The sequence below is a fragment of the Hemitrygon akajei genome, chromosome 4 (genome assembly GCF_048418815.1).
Source record: "Hemitrygon akajei chromosome 4, sHemAka1.3, whole genome shotgun sequence".
In the NCBI taxonomy this organism is placed as follows: Eukaryota; Metazoa; Chordata; class Chondrichthyes; order Myliobatiformes; family Dasyatidae; genus Hemitrygon; species Hemitrygon akajei.
This window is the reverse complement of record NC_133127.1, coordinates 87,160,913-87,174,001: the sequence shown is the minus strand read 5'-3', so window position 1 is coordinate 87,174,001 and position 13,089 is coordinate 87,160,913. Positions and strand designations below refer to the sequence as shown.

Sequence of the window (13,089 nt, the reverse complement as noted above, 5' to 3'; positions counted from 1 at the left end):
AGGAAACCTCTGCTGGAGATTTTTAAAGTAGAAATGCCGTTGCACTGGTGCACTTCCACTCTCATGACCTTGAAAGCCTGGGTCCAGTGGTACAAATAGATGATACAACTGGGATCTTCCCTAGTTGCATTGGGTGACCATGACTACTTCTGTACCTTGTCATGCCTTCACTCTCTACATAGATTTCCTCCACCCAGCCCACAGGTGCTGACTTGTGCATGCTCGAACGGGCATTTCTCTAGCCTGTTGAAGCAGTGCACCAGAGTATAGGGCCACAGGTGAGAGCTGGGTGTTCGGTCAAGACCAAAGTTTAGCATTCAAATGATTGGTGATACTTTCAAATTCTTCATAGCTTCCAACTAATTGAAGTAGTGAAATAATTTCATTTTCACTCCAGGCAGTTTCTGGCATTTTCAAGACTGAATGCTTGAAATCGCAGTGATCAAAACAGCTCTGAAGTTTCTTACTGCCTAGTTTTCACAAACTATCAGTGACAAAAATCACTGCTCTTTGTACACAAACACAGGCAACTGTGCTATGCTATTTTAAAAACTGCTCTAAGCATAATGTAGTGTCTTAACTATACAAGCACATGTGACTAATACTAGTTAGAAATTGTTTGGCTGCAGTCTTTTGTCCCAATTAAGCAGTTAGTGTCCCAAATAAAAGCAAAGAGTTGTCACAAAGAAGTGGCTGCCCTGATTAGCTGATGGCCCAATTAACAGGAATCTACTATATTACCATAGCTGGATTATGTATAGATGCAGTAGTATGTCTATTTCTGATTTAAATTGAGGTTTACGTTGGCTCAAATGCTTCTAAATAACTTTAAATATTTTTGTGTGGGTTTCTTTTTCCCTTTATTAGCTTTACATTGTTCCTGCTGCAATGTTTCTAGCTATCAGCAAGTGCTGAAGTGTCCACGGAAGCACAGTAGTCCATTTTTTCCCCATTTTAACATGGCTTGTTCCACAGGAAATTCAAAGTTAGTTGAAGAAATGATCATAGAGAGAGGTACAGATATCAGACAAACTGCTGTTTGCTTGTAAAAGCATATAGCTTTTAATCTGCTTTGCTGTTTGAATTGTAAATGGCATAAGAGGTTTTTAAAGTTCTTGACATAAATAGAAAAAAAATCACTAATTTACCCATGTTGGATTCTGATATTTTAAGGCAAGGTTAAAGAAAAGGCACAAAAGCTGTTGCTTCAGGATTGTTCTAAAAAGAGTTGATAGAACAAAGAAAAATTGAAGCAGATAGGTCTACTAAGCGAAGGGACAGGCAGCTAAGATCTAATGAGCTAATAAGATGGTGCTGGCCCCATGGTCAGCTACTTTTATACTACAGAAATAAGGAAAAATCCATTTAAATTTTTAATATAAGAATTAACCAATGAAATGGCTCTTATTCAAATAATGCAGTACCGAGAAGCTTCCGGAATTATACCAGTATTATACCACCAGGGGAATATACTGAACTTGCATATTTATATCATTACCATTATGAAGAATACTCGGCAGTTATTTGTAGAAAATTATTTGTTAAACTGCAAAGAAAATAACAATTAAACAGTTTAAGAATTAAATATTCAGATCCAGCACATATCTATTAAGTTATTCTGATCAGATTATTGGTGTATTGCTTTCTCTTTAATTTAATATTGATTTTTTTTTGTGTGTTCCCTTAGGTACTATCTGAAGAATAACATGGAGACAGAGACTTTGTGCTCAGATGAGGATGCTCAGGAATTGTTCCGGGAAAGTCATATCGTACTGCTGCAGCTAAGTACTGTTGAAGTTGCCACCCAGCTTTCCATGAGGAACTTCGAGCTATTTCGTAACATTGAACCCACAGAATACATTGATGACTTGTTCAAACTTAAGTCAAAAACTGAATGTGCCAATCTTAAAAAATTTGAGAACATTATAAATCAGGAAACATTTTGGGTTGCAACAGAGATTCTTCGAGAGTCAAACCAATTGAAAAGAATGAAGATAATTAAACATTTTATCAAGATGGCACTACACTGTAGAGAATGTAAAAACTTTAACTCCATGTTTGCAATTATCAGGTAATAATCTGTAAGAGATCTTATTATTTCTAAAAGTTATTTTCTTTAAAATACTTAATTCTTACATTCATTTTAGGAAGGATTATACTAATAATGGGCAAATTACAGATTACATTTTGTTGTAAATGAAATGGAAGTGCCATACACAATCCCAAATTGTAGACCAGTCGAAGTAGGAATACATTACGATGACTAAAATCTGTTGAACAGTTTGAAAGCCGAAACAGGTTAATTCAGAAGTACTTGTATCATAGATTAGTATAACAAGGCAAAAAGTCATAAGTTGATTTGCCATCCACATGAAGTCCAGTCGCTAAGTTACTACTACTCTTCATCATTTCACCTTCTCACGCATTTAAAGGTAATAACTTGCAATGGTGGCAGGAATATTTGTAGATTTAAATAAAAGAGTTGATTTTAAGAAGAGGCAAGGAGAACGGAGTTCCAGGATTAAGGACTGGATGTGCAAAGGCACGGATATTATTATTACAGCAAAGTGAGACAGGCAAGATTGTTCTAAGAATTGGTTTGGAGAAATGGAAAAAAAGGCAGATAAAGTAAACGGTAGGAATATGTCAGGTGAAATACAAAATGGGAAAACATGAGATCCTCCAATTTGGACATTGAGAGATTGAAGGTTAGTGTTCAAAGGGACATTGGTGTCCTTGTGCATGAATCACTGAAGATCAACATGGAAAATACAGCAAGCAGTTAGGAGGATAAGCAATATGTTAACCCTTCTAGCAAGAGGGTTCAAATACAAGAGGATAAAAGCATTGCTCCAACTATATTGTGCTGTGGTGTGACTGCATTTAGTTTATTGAGTATCTGTCGGATGTTCCTACCAAGGAAGGATACATTTGCAATTAAAAGTGTGCAGCAAAGATTCACCAAACTGATTTCTGGGATGCCAGCTTTGTATGAAAGAGTCACAGACTGAGCATGTACTCTTCTCATTTCGGAAGAAAGAGGTGATCTCATTGAAATTTACAAAAATGTTATGGGTTTCAATAAAAGAGATGCAGAGATAATGTTTCACCAGGCTTGGGCTTTTAGAACCAGGGGGTCACCATTCCAAACAGATTAGAAGAAATTTCTTCATCAAGGAGCAAGTGACCTTTAGAATTCCCTACTCAAAAGAACTTTGGAAGTTCAGTCACTGAGAATATTCAAGAGATGGATAAATTTTTAAGCAAATTAAGTGGTGTGTATTAGTGAAGGAAAGTGACTCTGAGGTAAAAGATCAGCCAATCAATGTCTTATTAATTGGTGGGAAAGGCATGAGGGATAATATAATCTTCTTTGGCTTCTGTTTTCTTTCTAAACCCCAAAGACCATGAATGGGCATAAAATTCACTGTTACATTTCTTAGACATTGCAAAGCCTAATATACAAAATGCAAGTCTTTTAAAAATAAGTGAGTACAAAGGTTTAAAACCAAATAATGAGACAGAACTCTTGTATGTTACTGTCTTACATTAAGGGATTTTAAATATAATTGCTATACACATTGTAAAATCCTTATTAGTTTGAAGTAAAATTTGTAATATTCTCAATAAAGTAATTTAACAAGATGGCTGTTAAATAAAGCACAATTTCCCTTCTCATCATGTTCAAATCATATTTTTCTTTAAATTCCATTACAAATTTTACTGTATCGTTCTATTTTAAGTTCTTTGAGTCATGATTGGCTTTATTGAATTTAAAACCTAGCAGTAATGAAATGGGTTGTAATAATGCATTTATCCCAACAATGAGCTTACTAATGGAAAACAAAAATAGGGGTGAGAACTGAAATGGAATGAGTTTAAGGAAAATGTGATTATAAGGCATAGAAAAGTAGCAAATAGAAGTATACTTATAGCTAATAGAAAATAAATTCTAGAAATAAATGCTTAATGTAGCAGCTGTCTGTGTTTGGAAGACATCTGCATAGGAGTTCTAAGTTTAATACTTTTTCATAAGTTTTCACTTTGCTAACTGAGCTCTTTGAAACACTGTGCTACACTTAAATGTGGAACACTTAAGTAATCACACCCAATGTGTTTTTCTTTGTGAACGTTGGTGGAAGTGTTACAAGGGATAGAAAAGATGTTCTGTAATGGACTACAGTCATGCATTAGTTTGAAATTGCTTGATGAAAAATTGTATCTGACATTACCATTTCTAGGTTACAGTAATGTTTAGGAACAGTCAGGTGGTGGAGTTCAGTGGGTGAAGCAGCATCTTTCAGGGGTCAAGGAATTGTCTATGCTTCAAGTCAAAACCTGTTTTGGGAGTGTGTGTGGAGAGGGAAGATAGACAGTAACAAGAGGAGAGGAGGATTGGTAAGACAAGGTAGTCTGAGGATGGGTGAAGGATGATGTGTAGTTAGGGGAAGAGCAGGTATTGAATTGAAGGATGTAGACAAGTGGATGATGGGTGGAAGAAAACAATAGCTAGGATAAGTGGAGGGAGGGGTGGCTGGAGGTAGTATTAGACATCATCCTTTCTTTTATTCTTGATCTACCAGTCACTGACTGGCTCCTGACTTACCACTCCTCCTTCCTTCCTTTGTACTAACAAACTTCAATCTCCACATTCTGTCCTGATGCAAGGCTTTGACCCGAAATGTTGACAGTTCCTTCCCCTCCCCACCCTACCATCACAGATGTTGCTTGATCCAGCAGATTGTTGCTCTAGATTCCAGCATCTACAATCTCTTGCATTTCTATGCTAATATGAAGGCTGACCATCAGTCAGCAGCAATAGCATATTTTCCTTCAAGTTATTGCTCAGTAGAATAATCTGAAATTGTTGTAATTCTTCACTTACGAAGGTACTCTTCAGTCACAGCCAAAAGTTTATTTGTATTTGAAATGTGTTTAATGATAAACTTGTAAGATATGATTGTATGCTTTGCTTTTACTAATGTGGGAAATGGGAATTATTAAATGTAAAATGCTACTGTTTAAATAAATTTCAAAGTCTTAATTTTGCTTTGAACAGTTAGAAAACTTGTTATATGACAGTGCAAGTTTTAGTGCTAACAAGCAAAATTTCTTCAAATCTATGCCCTACAAAAATCACAACCTTTCATGATGTTTATTATACAAAACTTAATGTTTTATAAAATAGATTACTAATTATTTAATATTTGCTTATTTTATTATTTTGTTAGTAATTTAAATATTTATATTGTGCAACATATTTAATTTAAAGGGAAATTCTCAGTTGTAGTTCCTTTAGTTCAGTGATATTATAAATTGAATCATAACCTGTTTTTTATTTCAACAAGTCATAATTCAGTGCCTCATTAGAATAAGAGAAACAAGATATCTATCTAGAGCTTTAAAGTTTAAAGCATCAAGATTTGATTAAAAAATAAGATGTTCAATTTTGTTTTGTTACTGGTTTACTTAAACGACTTATTTGAATTCTGTTGTCAATAATGCCAAATGTAATTGTTTTTGTGATTTCATTATCCAGTGGTCTGTACCTTGCACCAGTGGCACGACTACGTAATACATGGGAAAAGCTTCCAAGCAAATATGAGAAGTTATTTCAGGATCTTCAGGATCTCTTGGATCCCTCCAGAAATATGGCTAAATACCGTAATGTTCTCAATAACCAGAACTTGCAGCCTCCTATTATTCCTCTCTTCCCAGTGATCAAAAAAGACTTAACATTTCTGCATGAAGGTAATCTCTTTATTAGTAAAATATGACTCATTCCTTGCCCTTCTGCCACTACTTTAAAACTCAAGCTTGATACCAACACTCAGTCTTTCCTGATTTATCTTTTCGACCTTAATTGAACCTTTGTCCTCCCCTGGATATTAAATGAACAATTATAATCTGTAAAATAACGTCTACAGTGGGCCCCTCTTATCCGCAGGTTCCACATGCGCGAATTCAACCAACCATGGATCAGGAAAACCCAGAAGTTCTCTCTTCAGCACTTGTTGTTTGAGCATGTGCAGACTTTTTTTTCTTGTCATTATTCCCTAAACAATACTGTATAACAACTATTTACATAGTATTTGCATTGTATTAGGTATTATAAGTAATCTTTACTTTTATTGTCACCAAACAATTGATACTAGAGTGTACAATCATCACAACGACATTTGATTCTGCGCTTTGCACTCCCTGAAGTACAAATCAAAGTAAATATAATAAAAATTTAAATTATAAATCATAATTAGAAAATAGAAAAGGGAAAGTAAGGTAGTGCAAGTCAGATCCGGATATTTGGAAGGTACGGCCCAGATCCGGGTCAGGATCCGTTCAGTAGTCTTATCACAGTTGGAAAGAAGCTGTTCCCAAACCTGGCAGTATGAATCTTCAAATTCTGAATCTTCTCCCAGAGGGAAGTGGGACAAAAAGTGTGTTGGCTGGGTGGGTCGTGTCATTGGTTATCCTGGCAGCGCTGCTCCGACAGCGTGCGATGTAAAGTGAGTCCAAGGATGGAAGATTGGTTTGTGTGATATGCTGGGCTATTTTCATTATCTTCTGCAGCTTCTTCCGGTCTTGGACAGGACAACTTCCTTATCAGGTTGTGATGCACCCTAGAAGAATGCTTTCTACGGTGCACCTATAAAAATTAGTGAAGGTTTTAGGGTACAGACCAAATTTCTTCATTCAATCTAGAGATATATGGGAGAGTATGCATAGGTTACTGCGGATCGGGAATAGAAAAGAAAACCAGAAGTTCTCTTAAGTCGGAGCAGGTGCATCTGGTATTATTTAGCATCAGTTAGTCAAACATTTGTCTTAGTATATAGTATATATTTTACTTTATGCATATAAAACACTTAAGAAATGTATGTATTTCAATAATTAAACCACTGCATTGCTTAGTAATAATTGTAGCTTACATTGTGGCAGGGCCTTCACGTGCTTCATTATTCTCACTTTATCCTTTAAAATCGTTCCGATTGTTGACAGACTGTAGCCTAACGCTTTTCCAATGACCGATGGCGTTTCACTTCTTTCTGATTGCTTTATTATTTCCACTTTATTTTCAATCGTGATCGTTTTCTGGAACAGAAACACTGCGGGCGGCGGGTCCAGAGCTCCGCCGGGTCCTAAAGTCCACCACCCTGAGACAGGTTAAATAAGCTCCAGTGCTCTGCCGGGTCGTAAAGTCCACTGACTTGAGCATGAGCATTTTTTTGTATCCGTGGGTGGTCCCGGAACCAATCCCCCCGGATAAGGAAGGCTGACTGTATTTTGTTTCCTTCTCGGGTGTTATTGTGTACTTTTTTCCCCTTAGGAAATGACTCTAAAGTAGAAGGTTTGGTCAATTTTGAAAAGCTACGGATGATTGCTAAGGAAATCCGTCATGTTGGCCGTATGGCTTCAGTTAATATGGACCCTGCTGTTATGTTCAGAACAAGGTTAGTTTTCGAGGTACACAAATTCAGTGATGTATTCTGAACCATTTAGAAGGGGCTTAACTGTAAGGAAAAAGGCTATTTGTTCATAAAAATCATTCCTGTTGGTTTGAATCAGCACCTGCAACTGGGATAATGCTATAAAACATGTTTATGTTAAAGTAATTTGTCTAATTATAACTTGCTGATAATTACTTGATATAAGTGAAAGATTCTTCAGTTACAGTTATTAATCATAATTACTTTGTAATAATGGCATCTTGAATATTTTTGAGTTTCAGCATAGGGTACGTTGAAATATTTATCGTGTATAGTGACCCTACAAAGGTCTTGCATTAGCAAACAGTGAATTACAATTCAAAATTCTATCAAATTTTATAAATTTAAATAGGAGATTATTGAATGCTCCCAACGCTCCTTTTGTCTTGTACGTCTGATCAATTTGTATGTTACCCTACATTTGACATACACATCATTCTGATCTTTTAGATGTTCTAAAGCAAGTCAATCTTTTGCCCCAAGGTAGTGCTAAATTAGAAAGCCTGCCCAAGAGTCAGCTGTTAATAATTCCATGATGAAAAGCTTTCTGAAATATACTTGTACTTGAATTATAAATAAAGGTGGAGCTGAATCTCTAAAAGCCTCTGATCTGCATTTATGTTTCAACAAGGTATTTCTTGAAAGTATTCAGAAGTTAACACATGCAGATTTCAACAAAATTTATATAAGTTTTTTTTTATTGAAAGTGTACCTTGAAAATCAAAATGCCATAAATGCTGGAAACTGTTATTCTAGTTGTATTTAAGTTTAATACTATTTAGGTTTTGCTTTTCTAGTTGCTAAATCACTCTGGTTTTCAACTTTGGCAGTTTAATCAATGGAAAGGTGTAAAGAGCTGATAGAAGTAAAGGTGAAAAATAAGAGTGAACTTTCCTGTCCCATGAATATTATGTAAGAGCAGCAAGATCATTGATGATCAGGATCTTTGATTCAGCTTCAATTTATAGCCCTTGAATTACCTGCAATCCAAAAATTTATCTCAGTATTCCGCATACTTAATGATGCAGCTTTGAAAACTCTCTGGACTAGAGAGTTCCAAAACTTCACAAACTTCTGTGAAAATAAGTTCTCATCTGTGTTTTACACAGTCATACCATTTTCCTAAGACTTTGTTTTAAAATCTGTCATGAGCTGAGATTCCCTGAGAGTCTCGATACTGATAAATTTTAAATACTTCAATAAGAACACCTCTTATGCTGCAAAATTCCAATGAGTATAAGCCCAACCAGTCTAATCTTACTTAATACATAAACTGTTTCCCAGTAATCACTTTTGTGAATCTTCTCTAAACTGCTTCCAAGGCAAATCTATCCATCCTTAAATTTAAAAAAACAAAAATTCTGGTGTGGTCTGATGAATTCCCTATGCTATTATAGCAAAGCTTCCTTACTGTTGTATTCCATTCTTCCTTCCATTAAAGGCTGGCATTTCAAGTGCCTTCTTAATTACATGCTGTTACCTGCATGTCAGGTTATTTCTCTTCCACAAGGACTACAGATCTGAAGAAAATTTTATAATTTAACATTCTAATTGTCTTTTCTTCCTACTGAGGTGAATTATGTCACATTTCTCTATATTATGCTCCATCCACTACCTTTATTTCTCATACCTGTCTTTATTTCTTTGCAGACACATTGTGTCATCATCAGAGCTTATTTTTCCACCTGTCTTTGTAACAGTAGGCGACCAAGGTCAATTTTAAAGGGTCATTCAAGGTTTCAGTCCAGAATCTTAAATATTATATGCTGCAGATGCGAACAGACAGTCATACCACTCTTAGAAAACAGAAACCACAAGCTCATTCATCTAAAGAATTTTATAAGCAGCTTCTGTTGTTTCAGATACATAAATATTTTTATTCACCAAGTTTTCATAGAAACATGAGGATTATTTTTTTCATTTTCACAGCTCTAGAGCTGTTGTGTCACAGAAGGATCAGATCTTATTTTGAGTTTCTCAGGGCTCCACATAGATTTAGTTTCTCTTGATTTGGGGCTTCATTAAGAAAAGATAATTTTCAAACCATTAAATCTAGAATAAACCAAAATGAGAATCTATTCTTGAAGAGAGTACAGGATAGAAACTTTTCTCCTGTACATTTTCCTAAGGACACACATGGTAGTAGCAGCACTCTGCAATTCAGAAGTTTCTTCCTTTCCTGGTGGATGATAAAATAAGTACTCACAACATTTACAAATTTTGATTGGGTACTGGAAAATGGCATTAGTGTGGTTGGATACCAAGGAGCCAGAATGAACATGGTGAACTGAGGGGCCTGTTTCCATGATTTTAACTGCAGTTCAGTTGAAATCATTTGAAAGTTTCAGAAGATTGTACAAGGCCAACACTCTGTTTAGTGCAAGTCACTATAAGTTCCTATTTTCTATCCACTTGCTTTTAAAGTACAACTTTTGAATCATCACTGAAATTAGGGATAGTTTTTTTCATTTGCCTTCAATGAGATGGAAATAAATAAATATAGAAATATGCCTTTGCTGTTGATGAAGACAAATTTTTACCCAGCATTTCTGTAATGTGCAGCAGTCACAATTTCGGATTTAGTTGAGTTCTACATTCCATAGGAGGGATCACTCAGCCTAACAAGTCTGCTGGGTTGGCAGATATAAAAATCTAATGCATATCACTATTAAATTGTAATTTTAATTAAGTTACTTTCCATTCTTACTGTGACTGGACAAGAAAGTTATTTAATTTAAATTAGCATAATTGATCATGGTCACTTTTGTGTGTTGTGATGACTGAAGTGACTGGACTATGTTATGTCCCTTGGCTTTTGTTACTGCATGTCTGAGATCTGGTCTTTTCTGTCTGAGCTTGTGATCTTTCTCTGTCTTTCTTCCTATACCCACGCTTCAATATTCATGGCTCTCAATTACAGGAAGAAGAAATGGAGAAGTCTGGGGTAAGTGGTGGTATTGCAGGCTCAAAGGACATTTTTGCCATTTTGCATTTTTTCCTTTCTGCTGCTTCCTTTATGCTTTGACATTTTCAATTTAACCCTTTTGTGCTCTGGCTTTATTGGATGATCTTTACCTACTCACATGAGTCTTTTCTAACATTACTGAGGTTTACTGTGGTCATTTGGAAAATACTTCATAAACAGTAATTTCAAAACCATTAAGGCATATACTTTGAAGTTGTGTACTTAATGGTTTGAAAATGGCATTTATTCACAGATTATAAAAGTTTTGTAAATACTAATTGTTTTAATGCCAGTCATAATTTTGTGTGTACAAAGGTACTATAATTACAAAATATTTTCTCCCCTTTCTTACAGCATTAGGGACTTATTGGTTGCCATGAGGTTTGACTTAATTAATAGTTCAGCTTAATGTTAGATTTTAGCTCTCTTGACAATATTTGGCACATATATTTTAATAAACATATTAAAAATGGATTATATTTTTATTCACTTTTGCATTAAAATAACATCACAGAATTGTGAAGTACTCCAATGTGGTGAAAGTATTTTATTCTGAATATTTATCAATATATATGGCCATTCAGATAGATGCTAAAGTTTTTATTGGTGTGATTTTTAAGCTTAGCCAGTGATGGACTGTGCACCTAGTATTTTTTTTTACTCTCTTTATGTAGAGATAAATTTGCTATTCATTTTGAATGGAGCTGTTTAAATTATAATTTTCCAATCATAAATTTGTTTAAAATCTAGAAATGTTCTATTTATAATGTAAGGATTTATTTTAACTGCTACTTAACATCAGTCCTGCATGAGCTTTGATACCTACTCCAACTGTTCTGCTGGAGTGGTAGCCTCTTTCAAGTTAGTGAGCAGAGATGCTTATAGCTGTTTAAATTTTGGTTGTCAACATGATGTAGTATAGGGCTATCTGCAGAGTAGTTGCTGGGTTTAGTTTCCTTTCACTCTTAATTTCTCTTGTATTTGTCTGTCTGACCTACTGGAATGAGGCATGTGTTATTTTGCTTGAACAAGACTGACCTTGATCTGACTTTTGCATGTTTCAGTCTTTGACCTCCCATCCTGAAACCAGCGGCATCTCTCTCTCTCTCTCCCTTGGGCAGGTCGCTTAGCCAAGGCAGTACAAATGCTGCTGTGTTAGATGTGGTACAGACAGGGGGACACAAGAAACGGGTACGTCGCAGCTCTTTTCTCAATGCTAAGAAACTCTATGAAGATGCACAGATGGCACGGAAAGTAAAACAGTACCTTGCAAATCTTAGCCTGGATATGGATGAAGAAAGTCTACAGGCTTTGTCACTTCAGTGTGAGCCAAGTACAAATACACGTAAGTCATGGCTTTGTTTTTCTAATTGTCGAGAAAATTAGCAATTGGGCTAAGCAGATTTTCAAATTTTATTAGGTATTGCATTAGAAGAAATAAAGAAGTCATAGCCAGTATAAGAGCCAAAGAGAAGGCATAAAATAGAGCAAAAAAAAAACTGGGAAGTGAGGGGATTGGGAAGCTTTTTAAAAATCAACAAAAGGCAACTTTAAAAAAAAACATAATTAAGAAGCTAAATGTGGAATACTGAAGTAAGCTAACCAGTAATATTAAAGAGGATACCATAAGTTTTTTCAGATACATAAAAGTGTAAAAAAGAGGCAAGAGGAGATATATGACTGCTGGAAAATAATGCTGGGGAAGGTAGTAATAGGGGACAGTGAAGTAGTGCATAAACTAAATAAGTAGCTTGCATCAGTCTTCACTATGGAAACATTAGCAGCATCGTAAAAGTTTCAGCTGTCGGGGCATGAAGTCAGTGAAGTTACCATAACTAGAGAGAAAGTTCTTGGGAAACTGGAAGGTCTGAAGGTAGATAAATAAAACTGGATCAGATGGTGTACACGTCAGAATTGTGAAAGAGGTGGCTGAAGAGGTCATGGAGGCATTAGTAATGATCTTTTAAGTATCACTAGATTCTGGAATGGTTCTAGAAGACTGGAATATTACAAATGTCACTCCACTCTTCAAGAAGGGAGAGAGGCCGAATAAAGGAAACCATATGCCAGTTAGTCTGACCTCAGTGATTGAGAAGGTGTTGGAGTTGAGTATTAAGAAAGAGATCTCAGGGTACTTGAAGGCACATGATAAAATAGGCCATAATCAGCATGGTTTCCTCAAGGGAAAATTCTGCCTGACAAATCTGTTGGAATTCTTTGAGGAAATAACAAGTAGGATAGACAAAGGAGAATCGCTTGAGTTGTGTACTTGGATTTTCAGAAGGCCTTTGTCAAGGTGACACACAAGTGCTTACAAGCTACGAGTGGATGGTATTACAGGAAAGATTCTAACACAGATATAGCAGTGGCTGATTGCCAGGAGACAGAGTGGGAATAAAGGGAGCCTTTTTTGGCTGGCTGCCAGTGACTAGTGGTATTAATCAGGGATTTGTGCTGGAACCAATTTATTTTATGTTATATTTCAGTGATTTGGATGATGTAATTGATGGCTTTGTTGCAAAGTTTGGAGAGGCAGGTAGTTTTGAGAAAGCAGAGAGGTTAAAGAAGGACCTAGACAGATGAGAATGGGCAAAGAAGTGACAGATGGAATATAGTGTTGGGAAGCATATGGTCATG

General features: G+C 35.7%; 1 protein-coding gene across 7 annotated transcripts in view; it reads left to right on the top strand.

Annotated features, from left to right (window-relative positions):
- The window catches only part of rapgef2b (Rap guanine nucleotide exchange factor 2b), a 375,793-nt gene that overhangs the window by 323,427 nt on the left and 39,277 nt on the right, over positions 1-13,089 (top strand). For 6 of the 7 annotated variants that reach the window (XM_073042998.1, XM_073042995.1, XM_073042994.1 and 3 more), the window contains 5 exons: positions 1,688-2,071; positions 5,540-5,751; positions 7,328-7,451; positions 10,408-10,431; positions 11,574-11,797. In XM_073042998.1, the coding sequence (XP_072899099.1) occupies positions 1,688-2,071; positions 5,540-5,751; positions 7,328-7,451; positions 10,408-10,431; positions 11,574-11,797 (968 nt within the window). The remainder of the gene's footprint in view (positions 1-1,687; positions 2,072-5,539; positions 5,752-7,327; positions 7,452-10,407; positions 10,432-11,573; positions 11,798-13,089) is intronic. The other variant, XM_073042996.1, reaches the window with a different exon arrangement.